The following is a 21,584-nucleotide window of genomic DNA, read 5'->3' on the forward strand; positions in this document are numbered from 1 at the left end:
TGCTCTGACAGTAGCCGGAGCCTCCGCCCTGATGGAGGTTGCTCCTCCTGCAAATCGCTGGAAGAGCCCCGGGTGCGCGCCCACTCCGAAGGGCCGGCCGGAGCGGGTTAGGAGGTGGTGTTTCCCGCAGTGCACCTGGGTACTCCGGTCCCCGGCCAGACAGTTGGGGACACCGCCTTCCGCAGCCCCTCCCTTCACACCTGAGTGTCCGTTTGTCCAGCCCCAGGGCCTCAGGTGTGAACCGCAGCGTCTCCCTGACTGACTGGCCCGCTCGGACCCCGGACCCCGGGGGGGGCGGGCGCTGCTGTGAGGCCGCACGCCCCCTGGTAGGGCAGGGGCGCGGGGGAGGGGCAGGAGGCGGCCAGTCTGGGCCAGGGCAGGGCCTCCAGGGCTGTGAGGCTGAAGGGGTTTTGAGTGGGTTTGCAGAGGGCTTTCTTGGCCAGTGCTGTGCAAGCCTGGAACCAGCGACACTTTGCAGAGGGCTCCCCCCTTCAGTGGGAGGGCCTCCCCCCTTCAGTGGGAGGGCCTCCCCCCTCAGTGGGAGGGTTCCCCCCTTCAGTGGGAGGGCCTCCCGTGAAAACTTGCCTGTGACTGGGACCTGTTGAGTCCATGTGGCTTCTGGAATCACTGCTTCTACAGAGAATAACCATCAGGTTCCTTTTCCCTTGGTCAGAGGTAAGTTACTCTCTTGAAGACCTTGAGAGACTAGTGAGAAGGCATCCTTTATGGTTGAGGCACACTTGGTTTTGAGCTGGGCTGATAAAAATTCGGCTTCAACCTCAGTTGACTGTTTTGAAGGTGGACTGAGAAACATGGCTATTATCCGGTTGTCGGAACCGAGAGTCAAGGTTTCCGTAAGGCCGTAACAGGGACCGCCGCGACCTTCGGCAGTGTCGGCGCGCTGACCGTGACCTCTCCCCCCGCAGGCATGATCTTCAACGAGCACGACCAGGAGCTGCGAGACGCCGGCTACCAGAAACACGCCTTCAACATGCTCATCAGCAACCGCCTGGGCCCCCGCAGGGACGTGCCGGACACGCGGAGCGCAGCGTACGTGCCGGCTGGCGCCGGGTCCCGGGGGCCGTCCGGGTGCTTTGCAGCCGGGGCTTGGTCAGGGTGCTGGGAGCGCACGCCAGAGCCCCCCTCGCTGTGCCCCAGTCCCCAGCGTCTGAGGGGGCGCTGACCAGGTTCTGGAGTTTCCTGCGTCTCTGGTGAAAGTCACAAGCATGTGGGGGAAGGAGAGAGGCGCTGACCGCATGTATTTATGCAATCTAAGCATAAGTTTTTTAAAATGTGCATTTATTGGGTTCACGGCAGGAAGGAGGAGAATTTTGCTCACCACCTCACTCTCGGGTTTTCGTTGTATTTGTTCCGCCAAAGGCTCTGTGTTCACGTGGGCGCTTTCTGGGCCGGCCTGGTGAAGACTCGGCTTCAACTCCAGCTCACCCGCCCTCACACGGTCGGTCAGCCGTCCCCCACGGGCCGGCGAGAACGTCTTCGGGCCCCTAGGCACGCGCTAGGCCTCCGAATGCACCGGGAAGACGTTTCGGGGCCCACAGGCGCCCCACCCGACAGGGCGGGGGAACGCGGGCACAGGCGATCGCGGTGGCGGGGGATGAGGTCTGGGACGGGAATCGGTGCCGCGGCCCCCAGACCGGAGTGGTCAGGGAGGGCTGCATGGTGGTGGTGACCCAGCGGCGGTGCAGGGATGGGGAGCATCTGGAGGCCCGGAACGGCGCAGTTTGCCAAAGGGACGGACACGGTCCACTTGGGCTGCCGTGGACGGGTGGCCAGAGGCCGGGGTGGGCAGGCCCCGGCGCCGGAGGGCTGTCCCGTGTGCCAGGCAGAGCGCGGAATCCCGGTTTGTGCTGGGAGTTAGTGGCTTGTGCCGTCGGCGTGTAAAGCCACCTGACTGTTGGCGGCTTACATGGAGGCTCCTCTGTTATCACGGTTCACTCGCGTCTTTTTCTGTTGGGCAAAAACCAAAATGTTCAAATACAAAGTTTTATATTTCCGTTACTGCCTTTGGAAACCTCGTAGAGGGGAAGCTGATCACCAGCTTACCAGTGCTGTGGTAAAAACTTGGAATGGTTTTATGTGACCTAAGTACCAAAAAAGAAAAAAAAGATCCATTTAAAATGCCGACCTAAACATAAGCAGAGCAACACTTGCCGGAGGGAGAAGTTGCCAAGAACTGGAAAACGGTGGAGTAGGAAACCATGCTGTTTTCCCGAATGGCCTTTAAAAAACTGTTACAGCGCAGGGAGGCGGCCGAGCGGGGCTGCAGTCACCAGTCAGCGAGTACCGGGGACTCGGAGTGCCGGGCCGAGCGGTGCTGGAGCCCTCTCGCCCTCTCGCCCTCCCTGCAGGTGCAAGGACAAGGCGTACCCCGAGGACCTGCCGGTGGCCAGCGTCGTCATCTGCTTCTACAACGAAGCCTTGTCCGCTCTGCTCCGGACGGTGCACAGCGTCCTGGACCGCACGCCGGCCCGGCTCCTCCACGAGGTCATCCTCGTGGACGACGACAGCGACTTCGGTAAGGGGCGCAGCGCCCGGCGGCGCGGGGTCTCGGCTGCTGCTCCCCGCGGCGCTTGTGGCGGCAGCGGGGCCGACCTCGCGCCACACGGCGGGTGGGAGAGCCCTGTGCACGCGCGCTCGACGGAGCCGGCCACAGACAAGGGCCCGTCCAGGGCGTGCAGGGTGCTCTTGGAGAAGCCGCAGTGCCTTGGTAATCTGTACCCGAACTCGGCCCTTCAAGTTTTTCCCTTGGCTTATGTTTAAAAAAAAATCTTTTATTTCGAGCCAGTTATGACAAACCCGCAACTGACACATGCTTAACGGGGAAAAGCTAAAAGTGTTTTCCTTAGGATCAGAAACAAGGCAAGGTTGTCCACTTTCACCGCTTTTGTTCGCCGTAGCATTAGCAGTCCTAGCCACAGCAATCAGACAAGAAAAAGAAATGAAAGGTATCCAAATTGGAAAAGATGAAGTAGAACTGTCATCATGTGCAGAACCCTAAGGATTCCACCAAAAAAACCACTAGAACTGATAAATGAATTCAGTAAAGTAGCAGGGTACCAAGTCAGGATTCAGAATTTGGTTGCATTTTTATGCACCAGCAATAAACCATCAGAAGGAGGAATTAGGAAAACGGCCCCACTGGGGTTTGTGCCAGCATGGCTGCAGAGTAGGTAAAAGTTACACTCACCTCCTGCCAGGAGCACATTGGAATTACAGCTAAATCACTGAACAGGCAGCCAGAGTAACCCACTCAACAACCCACTGAAGACTAGCTGAACGGAGTCCCGCACACAAGGGTGTACAGAAGCAGCCACGTGGAGATTGATAGAAATGGCGGAGACGAGAAGAGGGAAGAGGTCAAGAAGTGCAAACCAGTAGTAACAACACAGACACGGGCGTGCAAGTACAGCACGGGGAACACAGCCAGTAACACTGTAGTTATGTGGGGTGGGTCAGGGATCACTCGGTAACGAGTGTGGTTATCTGACCACTGTGCCGTATGCCTGAAACTAATACAAAAAAGTATCGGATGTAAACTAAAAAAAGGAAGCACGTGATTATCGGGTGCTGCATTCTTGGTGACGCAAGGATTAATCAGTTGGCTGCCATATTCTTCCTTTGATTCACCCAAACTGTGTAATTTCCCATTAGCCTTTTACCTAAATTTTATTCATGTGCTTGTTAAAAAAATCCCATTTACAGTTGCTTCAAAAGAAGTACTCAAGAATAAATTTAACCAAGGAGGTGAAAGACCTGAACTTGGGAAATTGTAAGACACTGAGAAAGATACAAATAAAGGGAAGCACATACTGTGTTCATGGGTAGGAAGAAGTGACATTGCTAAAATTTCCATACTACCCAGCGCAATCTGTAGACTGAATGCAGTCCCCATCAAAATAACAAAGGCATTCTTCACAGAACTAGAGCAAATAACCCTAAAATTTATATGGAACCACAAAACACCCTGAGTAGCCACAGCAACCTTGAGAAACGAACAAAGTTGGAGGACTCACACTACGTGATATCAAACTCTACTACAAGGCTATGGTAATCAAAACAGCACGGCACTGGCAGAAACACACATAGGTCGGTGGAACCAAAGAGCCCAGAAGTAAACCCACATCTGTATGATCAATTTATGACAGCGGAGGCAAGAATATACAATGGGGTAAAGACAGTTTATTCAATAAATGGTGTTTATAAAATTGGACAGGCACAGGCAAGAAAAAAAAAAAAGAAACCAGACCAACTTTTCATATTATGTATAAGAACAAACTCAGAATAGATGAAAGACTTAAGTGTAAAACCTGAAACCATGAAACTCCTAGAAGGAAACACACAGTAAACTCTCTGACATTGATCTTAGCAATATTGTATCTCCTGGGGCAAGGGACACAAAAGGAAAAATAAACAGATGGGACTGCGTCAAACTCGAAGGTGTTCGGGCAGCAGAGGAACCCGCCGTCAGAGTGAAAGGGCAGCCTAGTGAGTGGGGGCAGTTCTTCACCCTTGGGAGGTCACTGCTGCTGTTACGGGGTTTTTGGTGGGGGCAACAGGGGTCGTTCCTCAGTTATTCCAAGGTGGTGTAAGACTTGATAACTTGCTTCAGAACAGAAGACACTTCCCCCTCGTTTTCTTCATTTTCAAACCTTTGACAGGCAGTCAGTGGACTGTTCTCTGCAGCCCGCCGTGCTGGGTGCCGTGGAGGCGCAGACGAGGTGTCGCTGAGGCGGCTGCCCGTCCCGGCCGGCACTGCCGCGCCCGCCCTCCCCTCCCTCCTTCCTTCCCTGCTTTCTCGCACAGGATGAGCCGCGGTGTCCTCTCGGAACAAAGCAGAAGGTTCTGTTGCATTTACTCGACAGATTGTTGCAAGCACCAGACGCAACTTTAGAGCAGCTATAAAACATTTGTTTTGTATCTGTCTCATAGGGTTTGAATAATTACTGGACTCTTTATTTTCAGATGATCTGAAAGGACAGCTAGATGAATTTGTCCAGACACAGCTCCCGGGGAAAATCAAAGTGATAAGAAACACACAGCGTGAGGGGTTAATTCGAGGAAGGATGATTGGAGCAGCCCACGCAACAGGTATAGCCCCCCTGGTGGTGCCGCACGGTGGTGCTGAGTGAGGGGGCCCCGCTGTGGGTGCTGGGTCCGCAGAGGTCTGGGAAAGCGGTCCCTCGGGGGCATCGCCCGCGGGGCAGCTGGCGCTTGTTCAGTTTGGGAAAGGCCCTTGCCCAACTCCAGCCCCCGTCCCCAGGTCCTCAGGCCCAGGCTCCGCGGTGAGTCCCGGCGTCCTCGCGGGTCTGTCGTCTTCCCGGCCCTCGCCGTTAACTGCTGCCCCTAAGTACGTTCCCACCTTGTGCACCTAGATCAGCGGAAGAGCCCACACCCAGATGCAGCTGAAGTCTGGCAGTTTTTTAAATACATAATTTAAAATACAGATATCCAAACTGATGGGTTTGAATTATGCCAGTAATTCCTAAAGTACAAAGGCCCACCTGGTGATGTGCCTCGTTTTCGGTGGGTAAACAGACATGATGTTGAAAACTGACGCAGAGCCCTGACCAGTGTGGCTCAGCGGGTTGGACGTCGTCCCCCAAACTGAAAGGTCGCCAGTTTGATTCCCGGTCAGGGTGCATGCGTGAGTTGCGGCCTGGTGTCCAGTTGGGATGTGTGTGAGAGGCAACCAACCGTAGTTTCTCTCTCACGTCAACGTTTCTACCCCCTCCCCTTCACCTGTCTCAAAAATAAAACCTTAAAAAAAAAACTGACTTACACAACTAGGAAGTATTTTCTTTAGAATTTTCCTCTTAATCCTCCTGAGTCCATCAAGGACAAAGTCTAATTTTACTTATTTATTTTTAGAGAGGAAGGGAAGGAGCAAGAGAGAGAGAGAAACATCCATGTGCGGTTGCTGGGGGCCATGGCCTGCAACCCAGGCATGTGTCCTGACCGGGAATTGAACCTGCGATGCTTTGGTTCGCAGTCCACGCTCCATCCACTGAGCTATGCCAGCCAGGGCAACAAAGTCCCTTTTGGTGTCACCATGTCTTTGAAAGCTTTCCTGCTGACACTTACCTCTGCCCTTTCAAAACGGCGGAGCAGGTGTCCAGTTTACAGCCTTCTGCTGAAAGTGTCTGGTTAGCCCTTGGTTACGTTGTGCTGACTCTACCGTGCGTGTGCGCGTGTGGTTAACTCTGTGTACGACTGGCGGTCCCGACTGTCACTTATGATGGTGGTAAAAAGCATTTCCTTTGAAAATAAATCGAATGCATTGTTTAAACAACATTAGGTGCCATACTACGCCGTGTGTAGCGGGCTCACGTCTCTGAGCACACTGTCCCCCCGTCTGCCCCCCCAGGGGACGTGCTGGTGTTCCTGGACAGCCACTGCGAAGTGAACGTCATGTGGCTGCAGCCCCTGCTGGCCGCCGTCCGGGAGGACCGGCGCACGGTCGTGTGCCCGGTGATCGACATCATCAGCGCGGACACGCTGGCCTACAGCTCGTCCCCCGTGGTGCGGGGGGGCTTCAACTGGGGGCTGCACTTCAAGTGGGACCTCGTCCCCCCCTCTGAGCTCGGGGGGCCCGGAGGAGCTACTGCACCCATAAAGTAAGGCTTCTCCCGTGTGTTTGAGAGACTCTCACCAGCGCTAGCGCTACCTCACAGGGGAAACAGTATTTTAAAGATAGTTCCTCCTCCTCTGCGAGAAGCGAAAGTGTTGGCGTAGTTTATTCGCTAAGATTCTGAGTGCTGACCGAATGCTGTGCAGTCGGCCAAGCCCTGAGGAGAGATTAACGAGTGAGAGGTGGCCCTCGCGCTCAGGCTCTGCGGCTCGGCGAGTCAGGAGCGCCGGCGGAGTCGCCAGCAGTGTGCCGAGCTGTGTGGGACGCCCGGGGGTGCCCGCGGCCCGTGCCGGTGGCCGTCCTCCGTGCCCAGCCAGTGGGAGGGGTGCTGTGGGGGGCGTGGGACACGCCAGCTTTCCTGCAGCCAGGGTCCTGGGCGCAGTCCCGGGCGTCTGCTGGCCCTGCCCGCCCGCCCGCCCGCGTGCTCTGACGCCGCGCGTCCGCCCTGCACCCTGCTCCTCCTTCCTCCTTCCCGTTTCCCCCTGCGTCTCTCACGTCACTTTCAGAGGCTTGTAGTCTGGTTTTCAGAGTCTCGGATCCACTCCTTCAACTTCTCTACTGTAAAAATGGCACCCGTGAAGAGTGTGCGTGTGCACACCGCTGAATAGACGGCTGTAACGCGGGCGCTCGTGCAGCCAGCGCTCGGGCCGACCTGGCGATGGGTCCCTGGGTCGGGTCCCCGGGGTCCCCGCCGTCCCGCTGCCGCGCGGGCGTCTCTGAGCAGTGTGTTCGTTCCCGCCCGTCCCCCCCGTGGCTTCATGCCACGGGGCCCACGGTTTGGTCTGAGTTTCCTCGGCGTCGCCCTGGGAACCATCTGCGGTGCACGTGCAGCTACAGCTGAGTCGTTGTTGGTGCCGCACGGTGAGCGTGCGAGTGCTCTGTTCTGCTGGCTAACACGTCACCGCCGATTCGCCCGCTGCTCCTGGGGGCCGTTGCCGTGTTTTCGGTTGTGTGCCCGTGTGGTTCGTTCTCGCATCGCAAGCAGCGCTGTTCCCAGCATCCCCATTCACGGCCTCCGGTGCACAGGGCAGCCTGCCGGTCTCAGGGCACCGCCCCCCCTCCCCTGTAGCAGCAGGTAACATCTTCCGAACACCTCCGGTGGGACTAGGGTGCTGTCGGCGCTTCTGCTGGCCTCTGGGGGACTGCTGCTTCCTGTCGCCTGGACCAGGCCCTGCTCTCGGGGTGCCCCCGGGACCGTGGCGTCAGGGGCGGCTGCCTTCCCGCTCCCGGGGCCGCGAATGAAGTGTGCCCGGCCCCGGCGGGTGTGCCGTGCGGGTGTGTGCGGGCGCCGCACTGGCTCCTGGGGCGCTCGGCGGGAGCGGCCGCTGGTCCTGCCGCCTCCTGACAGCAGGTGCTGCCCCCTCCGCTCCTGCTCCCCGCCCCCCGCAAGCTGCTTCTCTTCGTGGCTAACTGCCAGAGTTGGGTGTTTCGATATGTTTAAGTTTTCAGCCTTTTTCCTTTTCTAATACGGGTGGGTACCTAAGAGATGATACATTATTTTTATCATGTATTTTTTAATGTTTTCATTGTAATGGCTTCCAATTGATAGGCTGTTTAGCAGTGCATTTACCATTTTCCAAATATCGGGGGACTTTGTAGTGGTTCTTGATCCCTCACTGAAATGGGTGAGGTCTGCCCCACGGTCTGGCAGCACTGACCTGTGTACGTGCTCCTCATGGGCCTGGAAGACTCGTGTGTTCTGCAGTGGTTGAGGGTGGGATTCTGTGGCGGTTTGGTCAGGTTTACCGTGTTATCAGATATTCCACGTTTTCAGTTAACTTTTCATTCCCACGCTCTGTCAGTTGCTGGGAGTGGCACACAGTTTCCCACGGTGTGTTTCCCCTCCTAGTCCTTCACGTGAGTTAACAGATGCACGAAGTGTCAGACCTTCCGGTGAAGGAAACCGCTCAGCGTCACAAGCGCCCTTGCGTTCCGTACCCTGCACGCTGGAACCGCGCTTCGTGGCCCGACACTCACGTGGCCGAGCCGTCTGCTTGGGCCCGCGGCCCCCGCCTCCCTGCCCTTCCCCTCCGCTGCCGCGGCCGGTCCGTCTGTGGCCTTGGACGTGTCCCCGTCGGCGGCGTGTCACGTGCACGCTGCACAGTCTGGTGTCCTGTACGTCAGTGGTTACCCTGCAGGCGACAGCTCGTGTCCTCGACCGACCGAAGTGTCACCTACACCGGTGCTTCCTCCAGACAGTGCCAGGGGCTCACCCTACGAGACCGTGACCGCGATGCACCGAGCGTCCCCCACATGCATCTCCCGTCGTGGTCCTCTGCTCGGCCTGCACCCGCAGGCTCTCGTCTGGGGTCACTTCCGCTCTGACTGACGCGCACGTTTCAGTGTTTCCTTCGGTCGGACCTTCCGGCGATTACTCCTCTTTCCAAAATGCCCTCGTCCCACCCCTAGTTCGAGGAATAATTTCACTCGACACCCAGTTCTGAATTGGCAGACAGTGTCCTTCCAGGACTTCGGGGGTTTTATTCTGCAGCCTTCTGGGGAGAAGTCAGCGTCGGTCTGGTTTTCGTTTCCTCGGAAGGTCACCTCGCGTCGGCCCTCCTTCCCCCCCCCCCCCCCCCCCGTCTTCGCCAGCGGTGTTCTCAGACGTGCGGACACAGGGGTGTGTGTGTGTGGTGCTGCCCACTCCCCTGCTCACGCCTGGTCCCTCGTGCTTGACCGTGCCCGGCCAGGGGTTCGGAGCCTCTGCCCGGCGCCACGGCCCCGCTGCCTGGCCCCCGCACGCGTGCGCTGCCGTGGGCGGCTCGCTGCTCCTGCTCCCCTTTCCTGGGGCCCGGCTTCCCAGCCACGCGTCACCCGTTTGCCTGGTGGTTTTTGTTTGGCCCCAGGCACTGTGTGTGGGAAATGACAGAAGTGCATCCGTGCCTGGGTGGGCGATGTTTTCCTGCACACAGAATCTCGCTTCGCTTGCGGCAGGCGGCTTGGGCGCCAGCTCCCAGCCCGCCGAACCCAGCTGCCCGGGGCGGGGGGCGGTGCCTGGAAGCTCGGCCGGCTCTCGGGGAGGCCAGCCCACCGCTCGCTCGCTCACTCTGGCTAACAGGGTTTCTCAGCCTGGACAGCGCGGGCCTGTCTGTTGGGCCTGATGAGTTATTCACGGAACAGCATCCCTGGCCCCAACCCGTCAGATGCCGGAGGCACCCGGCCCAGACAGCCAGGAAGTGTCTCCAGAAGGAAGACACACGCTTGCCTGGAGCCAGAGCCACCCGACTCGAGAGCCCCTGGCTGCACACACTGTTGAGCCGAGGTCAGAGTGGCCGGGCTGTCCGGTCTCACTTCGGGGCCCTGGAGTGCAGCCTTCACCCCAGCGGCCCCGGGCCTGCCAGGCGGAGCTCCGTAGCTCACGGCAGGTGCATCTCTGCCAACAGCGGTCGTGATGAAGGAGAGTGCTGTGGTGTCGGGAGAGTGGCCTGCGTCTCCCGTTATCTGGTCTGTCACCAGTGACCTGCAAGGGGGTCGTGTGGGCCAGCTCCGCCCCTGGTACTAGACACAGTGTTTTGTGATGGGTAACCGAGTGTTTATCAGTGATGTTCCACAGCTGCACTGAGCTTTTTAGAACAAGAAACCCGACCGTACAGAGCTGATACAATGCACCTGTTTCCCAGGTCGCCCACGATGGCCGGAGGGCTGTTCGCCATGAACAGGGAGTACTTCGACGAGCTCGGGCGGTACGACAGCGGCATGGACATCTGGGGCGGGGAGAACCTGGAGATATCGTTTCGGGTGATTTTATATTTTTTACCTGCTCAGTCATTTGTGTGTGCGTCCGCGAGCCCGTATTTTCTGTGCATTCTCTTCGATTGTTAAGAAATTGTCCTCAATGAATGCACGCTACTTTGCCATAATCTCTGCTATGGACAACGTCCATTCAGACTGTCAGAAGCACAGAAGCAGCCTTGTATTTGTTTTATGAGGATCCAGAAGGGACGGTTGTGGTGAATGGTTTGGCGTAAGACTTAATGTGCATTTAGTGTCGCTTTGTCCTTGCCGGACACCGTCGGGACCAGATCTCCCCGACTGCCCCAGACCGCCCGGCGCGCTCCTGTTTCCCCGGAAACCACTCCCAGCTCCCCCTCCCACTTCCAGGAGTGGGCCAGCTCACGTGACGAAAAACCGAGCCTCCCCCCACGCACTGCTTCCTGAACGGTGCACACACGAGCACCTCCGCGCGGGGGGAGGGTGACACGGGTCCCCGCGCCCCCTCCCGGTCGGGGAGCGGGTGCGCGTCCCGGCAGCGGCACGGTGTCGGTGCGCCGGCCGTGGAGTAGTTTTGCACATGTGCTGACCGCAGTGTTTTTAAAAGGTAGTGTTTTTTCACACTATCTCTAGAGTCTTGAAGTTGGAAGGAATAATAGACATTATTAGTTCAGTCTTGGTGTAGAAAATGAGGTAACTGAGTCCCACAAAAATTAAAGGAACTGTATAAGGTGACTCAGTGGAAAGTAAAATTTAGACCAGATCTAAGATCTCTTGAATCTGGACCTAGTTACTCTGCATATATTATTTTTAAAGAGCATATACATATACGTATATATATATATACACACTATGAGAAAGCTCCTGCACAGCTGGGACTCCAGGGCCCCTTAGTGAGCGTTCCTGCCCCTGACCCCGAAGACCCCGCTCCCCGGCCCGGTCCGACCGTGCGCGGCGGCGAAGGAGTCCGCGTGGTTTCAGACCTGACTCGGACCGATAGTTACAGGGAAGCGCACCTCGGCCGCCTTCCGGGACGGTCGGCTCTAACGGGGTGAAGCCCCGCCGACGCCCACCTCCCCGAGACCGGGCTCGTGGCCGCGTGCGGGCACACGCACGCACCGGCCTCGTGACCGCGCACGCACGCACGGGCGCGCGCCGACCCGCGGCTCCGCGGCGACCATTAACTCGTGTTTTGCTTCCGACCAGATCTGGATGTGTGGCGGTAAACTCTTCATCATCCCTTGCTCTAGAGTCGGGCACATTTTCCGGAAGCGGCGGCCCTACGGCTCCCCGGAAGGCCGGGACACCATGACGCACAACTCGCTGCGGCTGGCGCACGTCTGGCTGGACGAGTACAAGGTGAGCGGGGCCGCCGCCGCGTCCGCGTCCGCGCGGGGGCCGCCGCCGCCGGGCGCCCCCTCGCGCCTCGTCACCCGGCTCTCCGCGCGCCCAGCCGGTAAGGACCGAGACGCGCGGCGGCGGAGGAAACTCTCTCTCCCAGGTGTCCTCAGCCCCCTGCGGCCCCCGGGCCCCGGGCTCCTCCCGCGGCTCGCGGGCTCCCCCTGCGGGCTGCTCGGGCGGCGTCCTCCCGCGCCTCCCCCGAGATGCAGCCTGCGGCTCCGCTGCCTGGGCAACAGCTTTGTCGAGGTTTGATTCAGAAACCACTTCTCAGGACATTCTATCCCTCTCCGAAGAAACCCCATGTCCTCGGCCGCCGCCTCCGCCGGCCCCGGGTAACCGGGACTCCGCTCCCCCACCTCGCCGTCGGGGCCTTGCACACAAACCTGGTCGCGCGGCGCCTTTGTGACCGTCGGTCTTCACTCGGATCGGTGTGCCAGGGTCGTCACGGTGTGCCACGCGCGTCGCTCCCATTTTATCGCCAAGTGACAGTCCAGCGTGTGGCAGGACCGCATTTTGTCCGTCCTTTCGTGAGCCGATGGACGTGTGCGTGAGTCCCACCTTCCGTCCTGAGAAACGCCACCGTGCTCATTCGGTGGTTCGGAGCGAGCGTCTGTTGGGCCCGCGTGGGGCTTGGGGGGTACACAAACGGCAGAGCGCGCAGGACCTGGTAACCCGAGGTGAATGCAGGTGGAGGGCGTGTCCCGTGCCCCCTGGGAGTGACGAGGACCAGGGGATGCTGGACTGGGGAGCAGAGGCAGGACTTCCCGCCACCGGACTGAGCTCCCCGAGGCCGAGCTTCGTGCCGGGCACCTGGAGTCACCGCTGTCCAGCGCAGCAGTCCTCACAGTGCCCCAGGTCATCCGACCGGGCCCAGCTGTCCCCGCGGTTGGGTGGGCAGCGTGCGTGAAATTCCGCCGGTGGACACCGCGTGCGTGGGCGGTGCCCAGCTGCAGGCGAGGCGCTGGCTGCGAGCCGCAGACCCTTTCTGCCGAGGGCAGCAGTGGTCTGCACGCGCGTAAGTGCCCTGGCTATCGCGTAGTGAGGTTTATCTACTTGGGAGACCGTCACAGAACCCTCTTTTCCAAGTGACCAGTGCGGACAGACCAGTGCAGGACGCCTTGAGCGGGTCACAGACCCGCTCCCAGAGCAAGGCGGGCCAGGCCGGCAGGCTGCGCTGCAGCAGGAGCACGGAGGCGCCAGGCGGTGACCTCCCGGTCCCCGTCGCAGCTGGCTTGTAAAGGTCTCTGAGTTTTAACGTGCAAAGAACAGCAGCCAGGACTATCTGGAAGCTGTTAAAACATTTTCATTTTAAACTGTGTTTTCGTTGACGCGGCAGTCACAGGTAGAGGGCAGACCCGGGGACCCACCGCCGCCGCCCCCTCTGCGGACGGGTAAAGCAGGCCGCCCTCCCCGCCCGAGCACGTCACGTCAGTGGGCAGTGAGTCTGTGTCTGGTGACTCGAGTGGCTTCCGTTTCTGGATGTTGACTCGAACGTGGCAAACAGCAGTCCATGTGACAGGCAGAGACAGGACCTCCGTGGGCGGGGCCCTCAGTGACCCCGGGGGCCGAGCCCTGGCGTCGGACGGCGTGCGGGCCGCCCGTCTCACGTGTGGCCCGTTGCAGCGACTCTGAGATGCCAGTCGGAATCAGTGTGCGGTGCCGTTCCCACGGGTTTTGCCGTTTCTGAAACTGGGGTGCATCTCACAATTCGTCTTCTGACCGTGGTCAGCCACAGGCCTGGTTGGGCAGCAACTTCCCATGGCCATTTTCGGTCAGAATCCAGAGAGCACTGGCGTGAGAAGTGTTTTTGCTCACGATCCGTTTTTTCACACGCCCTGGAACACGCCCCCCCACGCGCTCGGTGGCGCCCCCTCTAACGAGGAGCCCGCTCTCCCCAACGCAGGAGCAGTACTTCTCCCTGAGGCCCGACCTGAGGACCAGGAGCTACGGGAACGTCAGCGAGCGCGTGGAGCTGAGGCGGCGGCTGGGCTGCAAGTCCTTCAAGTGGTACCTGGACAACGTCTACCCGGAGATGCAGGTCTCGGGGCCCAACGCCAGGGCCCAGCAGCCCCTCTTCGTCAACAGAGGGCCGAAGCGGCCCCGAGTGCTGCGGCGCGGCCGGGTGAGCAGGGCGGCGGGCCTGGCGGGTGTTCGGGGGGGGGACCGCGGCTCGCCTCCCGCTACACCCGTACGGCTCCTTCTGCTGAGGGAGGTGCAGGAGTTACATCATCCTGGCTGTGAGGACCCTTTCCCTGCCGGGGCTGCGGAAGCGTGGCTCCTGGCTTCTCTAAGTCACACGCTTGCTCCCGAGAGGACAGGTGCGAGTGCGGGTGCGAAAGGCAGTGTGAGTGTGCAATGCACTGGGCACGCACCTGTCGAGTGGCCAGAACAGGAGGGGAGGGTGGGGCAGCTGCAGTTGTTTGGCCGCGGCCCCGGGAGCCGACTGCAGCCAGGGAGCAGCGGGGGGCGCTGTCCGGGTGTTGGTGAGGCTCATGCCCGGTGTGTGGCGGTCATCTGAGCTGAGCGGGAACCCCACTGGCCGACACATCTGCTTACATGTTCCCTGTTGTTTCTCGCAAAAACTATTTATTTAAGAGAGGGGAAGGGAGAAAAACATCAGTTGGTTGCCTCTTGCACACGCCAGACTGGGGACCTGGCCCACCGCACAGGCCTTTGCCCTGACTGGGAATTGAACCGGCGACCCTTTGGTTCACAGGCTGGCTGTCAGTCCACTGAGCCACACCAGCCAGGGCAGAATTTCTGCAGTTTTATAATCACACAAATCTTAGGGCCCTAGCCAGAAAAACTCAGGCCTTCTCCCTAAGTCATGTGTTAGAACTTGCTCTCTGCAGGCTGTGTAAGTTCTGTAACCACTGCGGGGCGGCTGGTAAGAGGCCTGGAGCTTTCCCCTTCTTGTTCTGAGGTTTAAAAAACCACCCAGATGCTGTAGTCAGGTGTTCCCTGCTCCGGTGAAGACAGGCGCAGCGAGTGTCCCTGTAGCTGAGCCCCTCGCCACGATCGTCCCCACCTCACCAGCTGTGCGCGCTCAGTCCTGGAAGAGTCCCCTTCCTGGGACGGGGCCCCCTTGGCCGCTTTCGAGCACCGCAGCCTTCGGAGTGCCTGCGGCGTTCATAGTCTGTATCTGACTGGGTCGTGCTCGCTCCAGGCTTTCTGTTCGCGACCTCCCCAGGGTTCTGTTCGGGGCACAGATGATGGTTTAATTTTCTCCCTTCCCTCCGGGGGATCAGTCGACCCGTGTCTTTAGGCGGAGTTGCTGCCTGACCTTGCCTGCACCTGTGGTTAAGACGGCCTGCAGCCGTGAGGGACCCTTCATGCCGCTGTGCACGCAGCTAGGGTGTCGGAGCGAACATGCTTTTGATGGCCCAGGGCGGCCCCACCTTTGGCTAACGTTCTCCTGGTTCGCCCCGAACCCCCGGGTCTAGTGCTGGTCTGTCTCTGATGCTGGGTTTCACACGTGGCCTCTCCTCCCGCAGCTCTACCACCCCCAGACCGGCAAGTGCCTGGTGGCCCAGGGCCGCCCGAGTCAGAAGGGAGGCCTCGTGGTGCTGAAGGCGTGTGACTACAGCGACCCCAACCAGGTGAGCCCGCGTGCGCGCTGACTCGCTCGCCCGGCGCAGGCCCGCCCGGGCCGTGGCACGGGTGGCGGGGCACCGCTCCTCTCTGGCTGAGCCGGAGCCCACCGCATGTGCACCCCGCCTCCGCTTCACCCACGCGCCCGGTGCGGCGCGGCTAGGCTGCCGCCGTGTCCTGGCTGCTGTGAGGGGTACAGACAGCTTTTCGGGCTCGTGCTTTCGTGTTCGGTGGTTAAATGCCCATGAGTGGGGTTGCTGGGTGATGTATCTGAGGAAACGCCGTACGGCTTTTGCCAGGGGCTGCACGGGTTTAAGTCGCACCAGCAGCACGCTGGGTCCCTTCTCTCTGCACCCTTACCGGCACCGGTCAGCCCATTGACAGTGGCCACTCTGACAGGTGCGAGGTGAGTGCTCATGCAGCTTGAATTTGCATCTCTCCGATGAGCAGTGAGATTCTGAGCATCTTTTCATGTACCTGTTGACCATCTGTATGTCCTCTTTGGAGAAAAGCCTGTTCAGGTCCTCTGCCCAGTTTTTTTTTTTTAAAGATTTTTATGCATTTATTTATTTTGAGAGGCGGGGGGGAGGAGAAAGAGGAAGAGAAACATTTATGTGTGGTTGCCTTTCCCATGGCCCCTACTGGGGACCTGGCCTGCAGCCCAGGCATGTGCCCTGACTGGGAATTGAACCGGCGACTTTTGGTTTGAAGGCCGGCACTCAATCCACTGAGCCACACCAGCCAGGGCATCTGCCCATTTTTAAGTTGGGTGGTTTGGGGGTGGTTTTTTTTTTTTGGTGTTAAGTTGTATGAGTTCTTTATATGTTTTTAGGTATTAACTCTCTCAGATGTGTCATTTGCAAATACCTTCTCCCATTCAGTAAATTGTCTCGTGTTGTTGTTTCTTTTGCTGTTCGGAAAACTTTGAGTTTGATGGAGTCCCAGTTTATTTTTTCTTTTGTTTCCCTTGCCCGAGGAGACACATCAGTGTCGCACAGCTCTCCGAGCACAGGTCCTTTATCTCTGGTTCGATCTATCTCTGGGCATTTTGTTTTCCTGACGCGGTCACGAGCGGGGTGGTTGTCTCCCGAGCACTCGTCACTGCCGTGCAGGAGGAGCACAGCAGGTCTGTGTGCGCCGATTCCACGCCCGCAGCTTCGCCGGGGCCATCGGCTCCGACGGAGTTTGGATGGCGTCTCCAGGGTTTTCCGGGGACAGTATGACGCATCTGCAAATGACGAGTTTCACTTCTTCCTGTCCAGCTTGGATGCTTTTATTTCTTTGTCTTTTCTGACTGCTGTGGGGGGAACTTCGGTTTTGACCTTTCACTTTTTCCCTTAGGTCTGGGTTTATAACGAAGAGCACGAGCTGGTTTTAAGCAACCTCCTTTGCCTGGACATGTCCGAGACCCGGTCGTCGGACCCACCTCGACTCATGAAGTGCCACGGGTCCGGGGGCTCCCAGCAGTGGACCTTCGGGGTGAGAGGCTGGCTCAGTGGGGGGCAGGGGCGGGGGCAGGCGGACTCCTGTTCTGCCGGTGGGAGGGGTTCTGAGCTGGTAGCGCCCCGTAAGGAGCCTTAAACATCCCACGTGGGCTCTGGCGGGCTGTGCGTGCTTCCCCACTCCTACTCCCAGCGGTGCTTGAGCGACCTCTCCTTTCTTGTTTCCAGAAGAGCAGTCGGCTGTACCAGGTGTCAGTTGGGCAGTGCCTGAAAGCGGTGGACCCGCTGAGTCACAAAGGCTTTGTTGCCATGGCAATATGTGACGGCTCCTCCTCTCAGCAGTGGCACCTGGAAGGTTAAGGTGGACCCCGTTCTGGGATGCGGGTGTGAGCTGCCGCCCCCCGGGGGGCAGCACCAGGTGACCGGCGGGAGGGGAGGACTCAGGTGCCACCAGGACACCGAGGTCCCTTCTAGGCTGCTGTTAAGGACTTCCGTGCTCACGGTAGGAAACCAGGTGCAGGTGTAACATCAAAGCCAGGTCCGTATGGAAGGGCCAGACCGAGGAGACAGCTAGGTCTGTTCCAGCTAATTTGTGCTCGTGCTAGTCCCTCTGACAGTGGAACGGTGTCCATCCGTCCGATCGGCTCGTCCCACTCTCCTTCCCGGGAGACTGCACAGCAGACGGTTAATTTTAAACACACACTGACTGAGTCCACATTAACTCTAGCTTCAGAGGCATCACTTAGAAGATCACATTTGAAAGGCAGTTGAGTATTATAAATTATTTTGATTAATTGTGGTACTATGTACATTTAAAATAAAGGATCTTTTTAATCACGTGCCGTCTCTGTGTGCTGGAGCCTGCGGTCCGGGCTGCCCCGCGTGTGCGGGCGTGCAGAGCGGCACCCGGGTTCGGCCGACGGACGGGCGTGCTCGGGAGCGGCTCTGGCCGCGGGGCGGGTTCCGAGTTCCGGCGTGAATCGTGAGTTTGAGCCCGCAGGGGTGTGGCTGCGGACGCGTGCTGTGGCAGCTGGCCGCGAGGCGTCAGGCAGAGCTGCGACCCGGGTCGCCGGGCAGAGAGGCCGGCCGGGCAGGGGGGAGTCTGCGTGTGTTCAACGGCCACCACGCAGAGCGAGTCTCGGTCACCCAGTCCCTGACGCGGCCTCTCGGACACCCAGTCCCGGCGCTTCTCGGCACCGGTGCCCGGCCCACGGGGCGGTCTGCACATCTCACTGGGCCTCCACACGGGGGAGAAGAACGTGCCCGTACCCCCAACTTTTTGTCTGTCTTTCAACGTGGAGACCCCCCCGACGGTGCGTGACGGAGGACAAGGCAGCGGGCCGGTAGGCTCACGTGGAGCAGGACCGGTGGTGCCCCGGCCGGAGGGCCGAGCGTGAGCCTGGCCTGGGCTGTGGGACCCGGCTGCCCGCCGCCGCCGCGTCCTGGAGACCGCCTTGCGGTGTGACGCAGACCCGCTGGGCGGGAAACACGCACGTGCCAGGCACGAGTGGGAGGCCTCCGGAGAGCGGACTCCAGTCGGGCTGCCGCCAGGGATCGAGGTCCTTTCGTGGCAGGGACAGGGCCGACCCGCTGAGCGGAAACCGCCCTTCAGAGCTTCCTTCCGGACGGGCGCCACCCACGGTTTACGGGGGTTTCGCCGCGCCCCCCGACGGCAGCAGAACAAAAAGCACGCGGTCACCGGGGTGAGGAGACCTGGACCACGGCTGAGCCAGCGCCACCCGGGGCGCAGTGACTCTCCCAAGTACACGAGACACGTTCACCGAGACAGATGGTGTCCCGGGATCTCAAGCCTCAATTCACACAGGTTCAAGGCATGACACTTGTGTTAGAAATCAACAAGGAAATGCCCGAGAACCTAGGGATGCCTTCCCGGCGCCCGGGGTCGGAGAGCACTCGGGGGGGCCAGTCTGCGCTGAGCGCGCCGCCACGGCCCGGCAGAGGGGCCGGCGCCGCCCCCTCGGCACTGGGGAGGCGCGGAGCTCCGAGCTCCTCCGTCAGGAAAGGGTTAATGCGGGTTTGAAAATCAGTGAGTTAGGCTGTTACCTTAGGTAAATAGAAAAAGAGCAAGGAAGCAGGAGAAATATTAAATAATTGGAACAGGAACGGAAGAAATAATCATACCAGGATGAAATAGAAAATCAGAACATCAACGAAACCAAACACTGGATCAAGAATATAAAAACTGACAAAACCTCTAGTAAAAAAACAAAACAGAAACAACTCCTGGCATCAGTGAGGACAATGGCGCCCCCCAGAGTGTCCCCAGGTGACAGAGAGGCAAGCAGCACAGGAATCTCCCTCGCCGGTGGGAGCACCATGTGGCACAGCCACGGTGCACACGTTTGGCGGAATTTCCTAGGAAACTACGTGCATCGTCTACAAAACATACAGTCCCACCACGCAACCCAACGGTCAAGCCTCTGGGTGGTTTACCCCAAGGAGCTGAGAACTTAGTGGCCACACAAAACTCTCACTTCCGGCAGCTTTGTTAATTGTCCAAACTTGGACGTCCTCCGGTGAGTGGGCGGGTGCACTGCGGACCACCCGGACGGCGGAGTGTCGGCCAGTGTTTGGAGGAATGGGGCCGGCGGGCCGGCACGCCACACACAGACGCACATGGATGCGGAGGGACCCTGAGCACGCGTCCCTCGGTGGAAACCTGCTCACTGCTCTAGGCCAGCTGGTGGCACACAGGAGGCGGCCGTGGGGACAGGAGCAGGCGAGCGGTCCACCCTGCAGGCTGCACGGAACCAGAGGCAGAGCCCGGCGCACGCTGTGGGCTCGGGAGGCGGTGATGCGTCGGCAGTGGCTGGTCAGTGGGAACCAGGCCCTGCTGGTGCGGGGCTCACAGGCAGCTGTGTGAGTGTGAGTGTGTGTGCGCGCGTGTGCACGCCACACTTGACGCTGTGCACCCGACGCTGCTTACCAAAGGGCACGGGACCTACAGTGACCAACTGGGTGGCCGTGTGTGAGACACAATAGACAAATTCTTTGAAAGAGGCAAATCACCCAGCTCCTCTGAACACACAGACAGCTGAAACCTGTAGTTTAAAAACCTTCCCACGCAGAAAACTCGGCACAGATGGTTTCACTGACGAATTCTATCCAACGCTGGAGGAAAACATCCATACCAGTAATACAGTTTCCTCTGGGAAGCTGCTGAGAAGTTCTGGTGGTGTGAGCAATTCAAAAAGCCATGTGCCAGGAAACAACATCCACCACGCAGAGGCACAGAGCTGCCGCGCCCGGTGACACAGCCGCCCGGTGACGCGGCCGCGCTCGCCGTGCGCCCCCATCTCGCCAGCCGGGGCGTCGGTGCACTGGGCCCCGCCAGGCCGTCCGCACAGAAAGGCCCCCCGCCACAGTCTGTGCTGGAGCCCGGCGTGCAGACGCGGGTCAGGCCGGGGAAGGTCCCGGTGACCGCGGGGTGCGGGTGGGGAATGAGCGCCCCAGAAAGGCTCGCTCACAGAACCGACCCGAGTGCAGCCGACGCATCCAAGCCCGGGAAAGGGCATCCAGCGACAGGAAGTGACGCTGGAAAGAGGCGTGTGGGAACCGAAATGCTGCCGGGAGATCAATCAGCAGCTAACTGGGCCCAGAGGCGAAAGGGAACGAGCAGACGCCGGAACATGGAAGAGCTGTTACCAACACGCTCCGTGTGCTGAGCGTGTCAGAGGGAGACTGGGATGCCGAGGAGGGAGCCCGCCCGGGCCCTGAGAAACGAAACGCATGACGAACCTGAGTCGCGGTCACACGCCAGAGGAGACGGCGGAGACTCGACGGCCCGGCGGCGTCCGGGTCAGGCCCTGGAACAGGAGACGGCCGGGGGCCGTGGGGCCGTCTGTGTGATCTTTGCAACTGTCCTGCGGACCCGAAATCACCCTCCAACAAACTGTGTTTCGGAGGACCAGGAAGCCGCTGCGGCGCACCGAGGCCACACGTCAGAGAACACCGCAGAACGTAACGCGCACCCGCGCTTCTGTGCGCACCCACTCGGGATTACCACACCCACGTGTGACGCCCATCCTCGCTTCTCCCTCACACATCTGGGCACGTAACCCGTCACGGCGTCGTATGTGGGGAAACACAGTAAACTGCCTGGACGGCTCGCGGGTGGTCTGTTCTCCTTCCCTGCTCTGGTTTGCTTCTAGGGACGCGTAGAGGTATTTCAATCACGGAGCACTGTCCAACAGTTCCACCCAAGTACTCGTTCAGGGTCAAAGAGAACGTACTGATTTATTTCGAAAGCCGCCCTCCCCCCGCAGGCGCCCGTTAGCGAGCCGGAGAAAGGCGCGCGTCTCCGGGGCACTCACCTCTGCGAGCCGGGAGGGGGTCAGCGGGACATGCAGACCGGGCCGGGTGCGAGGCCGGGAGCAGCGGGGGCAGCAGGGCCTTCCCGGTGGGCTCCAGGTCGGGCGGAGCCGCCGCCGCCGCTACCGCCAGGAGTCCGGCAGTGCCAGCGGAGCGGCTTCGGGGGAGGGAGGGAGGAAAGACGGGGTCTCCGAGGTGCAGCGCTCCCGGAGCGGGGGCGGGTGGGGAGGACTGACAGGCGCCAGCTGTACCTGGGTTTGGAGAAGGGAGGCCCTCGCACCGTTGTCCTCGTGCGTCCTGACTCCTCCGGGTTGGGGGGGGGGGGGCAGGCGTGTGAGCTCGCGTGGACGTGCGTTTCTGAAGCGGAGGAGTGACGTGTTTCCTTCCTTCCCGGGCCCGGAGCGGAACCGGGTGGGAAGGACTTCCGGGGCCCAGGGCTGCAGGCGGCGAGAACCCCA

General features: G+C 59.8%; 1 protein-coding gene across 4 annotated transcripts in view; it reads left to right on the forward strand.

The window, feature by feature from the left end:
- Positions 1–17,631, forward strand: part of GALNT11 (polypeptide N-acetylgalactosaminyltransferase 11) — a 35,244-nt gene extending 17,613 nt beyond the window's left edge. For 3 of the 4 annotated variants that reach the window (XM_045837821.1, XM_045837823.1, XM_045837822.1), the window contains 10 exons: positions 927–1,050; positions 2,370–2,536; positions 4,984–5,109; positions 6,386–6,635; positions 10,270–10,387; positions 11,567–11,719; positions 13,665–13,883; positions 15,256–15,360; positions 16,694–16,831; positions 17,023–17,631. In XM_045837821.1, the coding sequence (XP_045693777.1) occupies positions 927–1,050; positions 2,370–2,536; positions 4,984–5,109; positions 6,386–6,635; positions 10,270–10,387; positions 11,567–11,719; positions 13,665–13,883; positions 15,256–15,360; positions 16,694–16,831; positions 17,023–17,154 (1,532 nt within the window). In that variant the 3' untranslated portion in view covers positions 17,155–17,631. Of the gene's footprint in view, positions 1–926; positions 1,051–2,369; positions 2,537–4,983; positions 5,110–6,385; positions 6,636–10,269; positions 10,388–11,566; positions 11,720–13,664; positions 13,884–15,255; positions 15,361–16,693; positions 16,832–17,022 lie in introns of those variants that run through there. The other variant, XM_045837824.1, reaches the window with a different exon arrangement.
- The last annotated feature ends 3,953 nt before the right edge of the window (positions 17,632–21,584 follow it).

Source organism: Phyllostomus hastatus, unplaced genomic scaffold (genome assembly GCF_019186645.2).
Source record: "Phyllostomus hastatus isolate PE091 unplaced genomic scaffold, TTU_PhHast_1.1 phas_contig_244, whole genome shotgun sequence".
In the NCBI taxonomy this organism is placed as follows: domain Eukaryota; kingdom Metazoa; phylum Chordata; class Mammalia; order Chiroptera; family Phyllostomidae; genus Phyllostomus; species Phyllostomus hastatus.